Source organism: Acanthisitta chloris, unplaced genomic scaffold (assembly GCF_000695815.1).
Source record: "Acanthisitta chloris isolate BGI_N310 unplaced genomic scaffold, ASM69581v1 scaffold5765, whole genome shotgun sequence".
In the NCBI taxonomy this organism is placed as follows: Eukaryota; Metazoa; Chordata; class Aves; order Passeriformes; family Acanthisittidae; genus Acanthisitta; species Acanthisitta chloris.
The window spans coordinates 15,116-24,693 of record NW_008675246.1 but is presented as its reverse complement, the minus strand read 5'-3'; the positions used below and the strand labels follow the sequence as shown (position 1 = coordinate 24,693).

Sequence of the window (9,578 nt, the reverse complement as noted above, 5' to 3'; positions counted from 1 at the left end):
TCTCCACCACAGCTTCCACAGGGACAGGTGAGCAGGTGGGGGGATAAGGCACTAGTTTGCCTCTGCTTCACAGCAAAGCAAAGTGCTGACACCCCCAGGTGATTGTATCTCCCTCCTCTCCATGTCCAGGTGCACACACTAACCCTTCACAGTGGGTCCCAACATCTCCTCCTCCCTCTGGAATCTGGGAGCCAACAGCAGCACCTGCTTGGTGGAGGCTCTCCACCCCTGCAAGAGGCAGGGATCCGAAACCAGAGAGCTGCCAGGTACATCCATGTCAGCTCAGGACCACAAAAAGCCTGTAGGAAGGAGCTGGAGAGCTGTTCCCAGTCCCAGCTCAGCTCTGGGCACAGCATTGGCTCAGACACTAACACTGTCACAACCTGTCTGACTGCCTGGAGCAGAGGGAAGCGAAGGGATCCCAATCCACGGCCTCTCAGACCCGTTTTGCTCTGAGGAAAAGGCCAGGAGATGGCAGGCTGAAAGCAATCTCTTCCCATGGCAGGAAAAGCTGGGAAGGAGCACAAGGCACACTGCTGGCACCCAGTTGAGAAGTGCCTCCTCAGTATTCCAGTCCTAATTCCAGAAATAAAAGGGTTGTGAAACTACTGCTTGATGCCCAGCAGCTCCTGTTTAACCAATTCTGCCTCTGATCTCCCACATTTCCACAGCTCATCTCCAGGGATTCTGCCGAGGAGCTCTGTCAGCAGCCACATGCTGCAAAGCAGGGAATATTCTGCTGAGAGTTGCCCAAGGGCTGGATCCTGCCATGGGAAAAGAGCCCCCGAGTGCTTCCACCCCCATGGAATAAACATGAGATATGGAGAGCAGTGGGTTTGGTGGTTTTTTTCTCCCAAGTGACAATTCCTTTGCCTTTTTTTTTTTTTCTTTCTCACAAGCTGTTTCTAATCACTTGCCATTATATAAAGCCTGGAAAGCAACTGGGTTCTGCTCTCAGGGGAAACCTGAAGGAAAATTACAGGAAGAGCCAAAATGCAGCTCCTCTCCCGCTTTGCTTCGCACACACTGGGACAGATCTTCAAATAAATGCTCCCAGCACTCCATGAATCAGTCCTGGAGGTGGCTGCAGCACCCAGAGCCAGCACAGCCCTGTGCATGATGGCAACAGGATCCTGGGACATGCCGTGGGCACCTCCAGACTGGGAGAGGAAGGTGTAGTTTCAAAGGCTGAGTGCTGGGACACAGCCTGGGAGCCTGGACACGGCCTGGATGTGCCTACTCAGCACAAACATCCCTTGGGAAGCTGCTGCCAGGAACAGGTCACCTGTGATGCCCCATGGGACCATCCCCTGTGTGTGGGCTGTGCTGTGCCAGCTGAAGCAGGCAGAGACTTGGGATCCTAATTCCCTTTGGCTCCCGACACCTTGAGCTGTTCCCAGCAGCTCTGGAGCTGCAGGCCCGGCTCGGGCTCCTGTTTGCTCCCGGCTCAGTGAATCACTCTGAAAGAACATCGTGGGCAGATCCCAATTAAGAGTCTTTGTCTGACGAGGTAACTGCGTGTCTGATGAGACTAATTGGTGACACCCTTGCCTGGCCCTCCTCCTTGGAAAGCAAGGCACAGTGCCAGGAGGTTCACCCCGAGGATCCTCAGGGCTGGGAGGGATGTTGGGAGCAGAAGGGAATGGCAACACTACTTGGGGCACAGCAGGGGAGAGAAAACCACAAGAAATCAGGAGTTTGAGTTGCAGGGCCTGGGAGCAAACACTGTCCTTACTCCCAGGTAAGTGCTGAAGGGATGGGAGAGCTGATGGTGCAAAAGCAGGTGATGAAACAGGTGGTACCGAAAACATGGTGCCAACCATATCCTGTTTTAACCAGAGCATCACAAGCCCCAGTTCCCCAGCCCAAAACTGCCTGCCAAGTGCACAGGGAAGCAGCCCCTGCCTGGGGAAGCAGCTCCATACCTGCTCGGGATGTCCTGCTGGCAGTGCTGCCCTTGCTGCTCCCGATGCTGTCTCCCCGGGTGAGGATGGAGATGCCACTGAAGCTGCTGGCCTTGGTGACGGGTGGCCGCAGGCTGCGGATGGAGCCGTCGGAGTCGGTGCTGCTCCAGGGCCGCGGCTCCAGGGACTTCATCTCGCTCTCGGTGCTGCTCTGGCGGCTGCTCGAGGCCCGGCCCAGCCCGTCCCGGTTGCCCCTGCAGAGACCAGAGAGTCAGGCTGAGGCCCCAGGGAAGGGGCAGCAGCAGGAGCTGCTGGTGCTGCACCAGTATGGCCAATGCAGGGGGGACAGCCAGCAGCTGGGGCTGGGAGCCTTGGGGGGGTTTGACAGCAAACACCCCTCAGGGCACAGCTCTTTGGGCATCACCATGCAGGCCCAGCCACTGCAGATCTCCCCCCTCTAGGCCCTTCCCAGCCAGATCCCAGCCTGGAAGGGACCCCAGCAGGGTCACAGCAGGATCCGACCACAGCACTGAGCCTGGTTTATCAGCCTAGCCAAGGGCTCCATCTCTGCCTAGAACCACCCCAAAAGCAGTTAACCCGAGCTCTCCAGGGCCTGGGCACCAAAGGCAGGGAAGGTCCTGGCAAAGCTCTGGCTGCAGCTCAGCTCCCAAAGCTGCAGCTACCTCAGCAACAGGGTTTTGCCACGTTCTGGGTGAGTGTTACTACAACCCCCTGCATCTGAGAACTGTCCCCACTGTCCTGAGCACGGTTGCCAATGACAGACTCCAGGACACAGTCCCTGTGACTGTGTGAGGACACTAGATTTTCCAGGACAGCCTGAGGCAGGTGACAACCCGAGGCCAGGGACAAAGCTGCTCCTGACTCGCTCAGATCCTCTTGTCCTGTCCCACACAGAGCTGCCTCACCTTCAGAGCTTTGGCTATGAGAGGAGAGCACAGCAGGGATGAGTCTTTCTCCCTTTTCATCCTGTTCTTTATCCTCACACCTCGGCAGCCTCTGGCTGCGAGGTCTGTGCCGGGTGACTCATCAGCCTGACTCCAGCCCTTTCATCCATGGGAAAACTACTTAATAAGAAAATGCAGCTCAAACATGCTCCCAGTGCCCTCAGCAGCTCCTCTGGCTGAGATGGAGCCTGAGACACTTCACTGCCACCATTAAGTATTCCAGCCTTGATAATCAGGGATTAGGGACAACCCTGCCTGATTCTGATGCTGATCCTGGCACTGTGAGGACAGGGATTTCAAATCCCTTTGGGAAACAAGAGGTGGAATGGTTTGAAAACTGCTGGAATTCCTCCCTGTCATCCCCACCCTCCTTTTTAACTGATGAATCAGCCGAAAAAGGACTCAAAATTGATGTTGCAAAGAAAACACCTTCAGTAACCCCACGAGCAGTCATGCATGGAGGGACCAACTCAGCAGAACAAAATAAATCACACACAGATACCTAAAAATCTGCCTCCATGTGTGAGAGCTACAAGCAAAGACTTCTGTGGAGAGTCTGTTGGTCAGCATCAGAGAAAAGCATCATTGTAGAGTCATGCAGGGCTCCAGAGACACATACACAGGCTGCTGGGTAGCACTCACCTGCTGTCCATGATGTATCCATTCTGGCCAGACTGGGAGCACGAACAGGGAGATGGGAAGAAGAGAAAAAGGAGACTTAGTAACTCAGAAAGAACAAACCCAGGTGAATTTAAAGCATGGGGCTGGACACAGTGTGTGTACAGGTACACAGTCACTCAGGTGTGGTGCCAAGCCTTGTGCACACCAGTTCCCTGTGCATCTCCATCCTGGCCCTTGGGAACCTTCCCTGGTACCTCTGACCCTGAGATCTCTCAAGTCTGAGTCCTCAGCTCCCTCCTCCGTTGCTCTGAGGCAGCTCTGTGGTACCTTTGTCCATGTGACAATCAAGGCCAGACATACAAGGGTCCTTATGCACTAAATGCAGCACCCAGAGCCAGAAAAACCAGGCATGGGCTCACAAAACAAATCCATGCTCACACTTGGCTGGAGAGTTGTAGAGTCACCAGCTGCATCCTGGTGACCTGAGCAGGGACTCAGCCATGTGGCAGCCTCAACCTCCTCCTCGGGCAGGCGTGTGGCCACTCCCATGGGGACACATGAAACACCTCGTCCCCAAGGTGCTCAAAGCAGCAGGCAAGGAGCTGGACTTGGAACAGGCCCCATGGCAGAAGACCACTGGGAATCACTCGATTCTATCAGTTCTGCTTGGCACAGTATGGAGCTGCCCCCAGCTGGTAGAGCAGTGCTCCCTGGAGCAGCCTCCGAGCCAGACACGAGCACAGGACATGGCTCCAGCTAAGAGGAGCTCCATGGAGAGATCAGGGATCCCAGGAGGCAACAGCTACTTCATAAGACAGACAAATGTCCTGCCCAGATGCCTCTTGCAAAGGCAGAGCTCTGCACTCTTGGGTCAGGAGGTGGAAACTGCCGTGCTAGGGAGATGCTGGGGGATGCAGCTGCTGCTCCTTTTGGGTCAGCAACTGGAATTTTGGTTGTCCCAGTAATGTCACTGCTTAAGCTCATCATTATGGGCAGCAAGAAGGTGAACTGCCTCCTGTGTCACCTCTGTTGTTCCCTGGAATTTTAGGGAGGAGCAGACCGGGGAGTGCAGGTGTGGCTCCTCTGCCCCAGTATTTCAGACATTGTTGATGGGAGCTGGAATTTACTGGCAGATCCCAAAACCACTTGGAAAGTGGTAGAAAAGGCAATGACAAGATCTGACCTCTCAGCACACTCAAGGTCACCTTCTGCCACACAGCTCCAGGAGGTTCCTGGCAGGAGTGGTCTGAGCTTACCTCTCGTGCAAAAATCCGCTCCCTGACCCGCTGGTACTCCTCCTCGCGCTCTTCGATGGATTTGCTCCTTCTCCCATCCTGCAAGGGGAGTCTGATCTGAAGGGACAAACACAGCTCAGGGGTCAGCAGTTGCAGTGGGAGCAGGGGGAGCAGTCAGCTGCTGGGAGCTTGGGTAGGACGTGGATTACGGAGTGCGTGTGGTGCCTGGATGCAGTGACACAGCCTCTGCTGCTGGATGGATCATCCACCTCCTGCTTCGAGCACAACCACCCTGTCTGATCCAGTGATCAGGAATATCACCAACAGTCTGTTCCCAGGGTGAAAAGCTAAAGGCCACCCTCTGAAGCATGTGCCAACACTCCTGCTTCCTCATGGATTCTGCACTCCCTGAGCAGCTGCACCCGAGTGCCACCATGGGGAACCCAAAAACTGGGACTGATCGCACCAACCGGTTCCTCATCCTGACTTAAATCCAGGAACATGCCCCAGAGCACAGGACAGTGCTGGGGTGATGTGACTCTGGGTTTAGATTGGATATTGGGAAGAAATCCCTCCCTATGAGGGTGGTGAGGCACTGGTGAGGTTGCATGATGCTGCTTGGGTGGGGTGGGAGCTCCTGTTAAATGTTATTGCAGGAAACCCAAGAGAATTTTGGAGTTGTTCTTGCCTTAGACAGGTCACATTTGAGCTTCCCAAAGTATTCAGACATCCACTGCCATCCTCACCTGGTTATCATCCCGATCCATGCTGGTGTCATCCCGTTTCAGGATAAACCTCTGCGGGAACTCTGCATTCTTCTCATCTTTGATGTGCTCAGAGAACCTCTGCTCAGGGCTGCAGGAAAACCAGTGGTTAGGAGGGCAAAAACAGGCACAGAACACGCAAAGACGTTTGTTGTGTGGAATTTCAGCTCTGGCTGATGGCAACAAGAGCTTCTAGGAAAGTGGAAAGAGAAGGGGAAGAAAAGAGCTCCCTCCCCTTACATTCGGGTGTTACTGGTCTTGTTGATGATCACAGCCTTCCCAGTCTGGTCCACGTTGTGGTCCATGCCGAAATAGGCCGCGACGCGGTGCAGCAGCATCCGATGGTACGAAGTCATCTGGGGGAATTTCTTGAACTGATTGCTGGGAAGAGGTGGGACAGGGTTAGAATTCCAAGCAGTCAGTCACGTCAGGATGTACAAGAGAACAGGTCTCCTCACCAGCATGTCCAGACGACATTCCCTTCTCCCTTGGGAGCCCAAATTCCTCAACTCTTATGTTACAAACCTCTTTTCCTTGACACAACTCCATGATCACTTACTTGTTATCACTAATAAATTCCAGAATCTCCTGCTCCAACTTGAGTAGCATCATTCTATCCCTGTCCAGAAAAAAAAAGAACAGGCCACTTTAGGGAGAGTGAAAAGTTTTCCCTGCTTCCAACCCTTCCCTGCCAACAGGGAAAGTCACAAACACCTGGAGCAAGTGACACTCGACACAACTAACATGGTTGATATTGGACAATCAGACACGGAAAAGGGTTTAAAGCAACCGAAACTCCTTCCTTGCATTCAAACAAATTATTTTTCCTCTTTCTCTCCCCACTACACACAATTCCATGTTTGGAATTAAACAGGATATAAAATGACAGTTGTGCTTTTTTGTTTCTACACTGCCCTAGCTCTGGTAACACTCCTGGAATTCCAAAAATGGAGAACACAAACACATTCACAGGTCCTGTCTGGAGGTGCTGCATTCCCCTGGGACACAGGAACACCCAAAGACAGGTGTCAGTCCCCAGGTTCCCCTCCACCACCCCTCAGGGAATTGTTTCCCTGACCAAGACCTACCGTGGGTTTTTTTTCAGTGTATTTACTAAAAATTCATGCAAATCTATTCCAGTGGAGTCTGTATATTCCTGGCTGGAATCTGAAACAAGAAGAAAAGCAGAACATATTAACAAACCACTGAAACAGCATGGACAAAGGGAAAGGAACGGCAAGGAGAAGGGCCTGGAGTGCCAGGACAAGGGGGAACAGCTTCTCACTGCCAGAGGGCAGGGTTAGATGGGATATTGGGAAGGAATTCCTCCCTGTCAGGGTGGAGAGCCACTGGCACAGGTTGCCCAGAGAAGCTGTGGCAGCCCCACCCCCAAAAGTGTTCCAGACCAGGTTGGAAGGGGCTTGAAGCAATCTGGTCTGGTGGAAGGTGTCCCTGCCCACGGCACGGGGTGGAATGAGATGAGCTTTAAGGTCACTTCTCACAGAAACCATTCCATGATGTTATCAACCCCACAGTCCCACACAGACAGCAACAGGGACAACTGCTCTGTCCAACACCTGCACCACTGCCAGAGAATCCTTAGAACAGGTGAGCAGCCCCTGCCCCATTCCAAGCAGCCCCTGACCTCGAGAGAGCATTTTCCTAGGTGTTTTTTCTTTATTCTTGTCTTTTTCTTCCTTTTCCACCCCATCTTTCGTGGACTTTTCCTCTTCCTTGTCAGAGGGGCAGCTCACGTGCAGCTGGATGACATCCTGGAACAGAACAAGCAGGTGGTTGGAGTCCCTCAGACATTCCCTGAGCCATGGCTGTGGCTGGAGATAGAAGCACCATGGGGAGGTCTCAGACATGAGACAATCCATAAGACCAACAGAAAAACCCACTCTGAGAGCTGACAGAGCTCTCTCTCTCCCCACTCTCCTTTCACAGAGCCTTCAGCAGGCTCTGAGGGGTCTCCACCCACATGAGCAGTGCTGCCAGGCACAGCCACTTGCTTCATAACCAGCTCTTGTGGCAATTTCTTGGCTCTCCAAGGCACAGGCCCCTGACAGGACATCACTTCTAGCAAGATGTGGATTTTCTGGGCTTCCACACTCCCAAACTTGTCTCATTCTGGGCCTACCTGGGATTCCAGCAGCCCATCCACAAAGGGGCCCGAGGATTCCTCACACACAGCCAAACTCCTGACCAGTTTTAGCTTTGAATTAGACTGGAGAAGGAAAAGAAAGAGAGAGGTTAAGTCACCTTGGCCAAGACACACTTGAGTTCCTGCAGTTGCATTCCCAAGCCACTTGTACAGTCATTCCCAATTAAACTGCTCAGTAACAGAATATACAGGAATACACAGGGATATACAGAAATATACAAAGGCTCAGAGTCCCTGAGCAATCAGCTATTTTCTTCCTTCAGCCTTTGAACAAAATGTTAGGAGGGAAAGTTCCCTGCTCTGATGTTCAGTCAGAGCAATTCCAGCCTTTCCCCTGTCAGAATGGAACATTCTCCATGGAAATTCCTGTCCTGAGCCATCATCTGCTCATGGGGCTTCTGGAGACAGGAAAGGCTTGGGAGCACAGCCTGAGGCTGGAATCAGGACTGGGATCAGGGCTCAGCTCAGAACTGCCCACAGAAAATCAGGATGTCAGCAGAGGTCCTACCTTGGCTCTTTTCCTGGCGTGTCCATGACTTGAGGTTCGCCTCTGTGGAGAAAGGAAAGGAAAGAATCTTAACCTGGAAGTTTTGTGCCATTCCCAGGAGGATACAAAGGGGTTCTGACCCAGTGGATCACCACAGAGATGCTGCTACTCTGGTCTAGGAGCCACCAAATGACCTGTGAGCCCAGAAATCACTCCAAAGTGCCTGGTCAGGCCCTCTCTGAGCAGTGCTGTCTCTGCCTATGCAGCTGTGAGCACATCTGTGCCTGCCCACAGCTGTAAAGGCAGCAGCATCCAGCAGGTAGTTGAGGGTGGGAACTGCTTCAAGCTCAACACAGAGCCAAAAGCACAGGTGACAGGAGAGCAGAGTAGTGGGGATGAGTCCCAGCACCCCTTAGTGATGCTTGCACAGTATTTTTTCCTTGTTGGAATGAAACCCCAAACCAATCCCATTCTATCTGGGTGTTTTTCACAGCAGCAAAGCAATAGCCAAGCAGTATACCCAAAACCAAGCTCTCCCTGGATGCCTTCACTGGACATGAAGTCATTAACTGATCCTCAAACAAAGGAGTTAGAGGAAGGTGACAGCAGTGGCACCAGAACTTGAGGACTGAGCACAGGTGCCCCAGGGAAGATTCCAATTATTCCACTCTGAGCAGAACAGATTTAGCTAAAGAGAAAAGGAACAGGCTGGGAAGACCAGAGGCTGCTCAGGGTGGTGTCCCTGGGGAGGAGGTGGCACAGCCTCAGGTCCCTTTTCCAAGGGACAGGAACCAGCAGGTGAAGGCTCAGCTCTCCTTGTCTACACTCACCTGAGACTCCTGACGCACGCTGACCTCCTCCCCCCCATCCTTCTCCACCTCCTCCTTGCTTGGTGACCTGGATACATATTTGGTTTTGTTCACAGATTCCTCAACCACCTTTTTTTCTGATTCCTTCATAATTTCCAGAGACTCCTGTGCCGTGTTGCTGTTGGACATCTTCAGAGCCCTACAATGCAGCAATGGGCACCTGCAGGAGAGCGGACAGGACAGGTAGGAGGGAATCAGGAGGTGGAGAGGCTCTCCCTGAGCACAAACTCTTGCACATCCAGGCTGTAACTTCCTTGGAACCCACCTTGTGTGCAGACCACAAACCAAGCACTTGGATGACACCCACCTGCTCATCCCTGGGGTGCAGCCCCCAGCTCGAGGAGTCCTGGCAGGAGGTATATGGACCTCACAATGATTTGGGAGGCATCAGCAGGGCTGGACAAAGTCCCTGAGGTAGACAGAGGTCCCCAGGCAGGTACCTGATGCGAGGGAGACCGAGGGCAGCCCTAAACCAGCAAACATCCCACAGGTGAAATAACCTCCAGCAAGAAGAACCTGAGCAAGGGCCAGACCAGCTCCACAGGGCTGTGGAGGGATGTGACACCAGG

General features: G+C 53.1%; 1 protein-coding gene across 1 annotated transcript in view; it reads right to left on the bottom strand.

Annotated features, from left to right (window-relative positions):
• R3HDM2 (R3H domain containing 2) overlaps positions 1-9,138 on the bottom strand; it is a 16,018-nt gene extending 6,880 nt beyond the window's left edge. Inside the window, 11 exon segments of the mRNA XM_009075657.1 lie at positions 1,926-2,158; positions 3,372-3,425; positions 3,512-3,543; positions 5,472-5,580; positions 5,730-5,870; positions 6,049-6,108; positions 6,578-6,656; positions 7,135-7,261; positions 7,630-7,716; positions 8,162-8,203; positions 8,971-9,138. Coding sequence (XP_009073905.1) covers positions 1,926-2,158; positions 3,372-3,425; positions 3,512-3,543; positions 5,472-5,580; positions 5,730-5,870; positions 6,049-6,108; positions 6,578-6,656; positions 7,135-7,261; positions 7,630-7,716; positions 8,162-8,203; positions 8,971-9,138 — 1,132 coding nt within the window.
• Between the last annotated feature and the right edge of the window lie 440 nt (positions 9,139-9,578).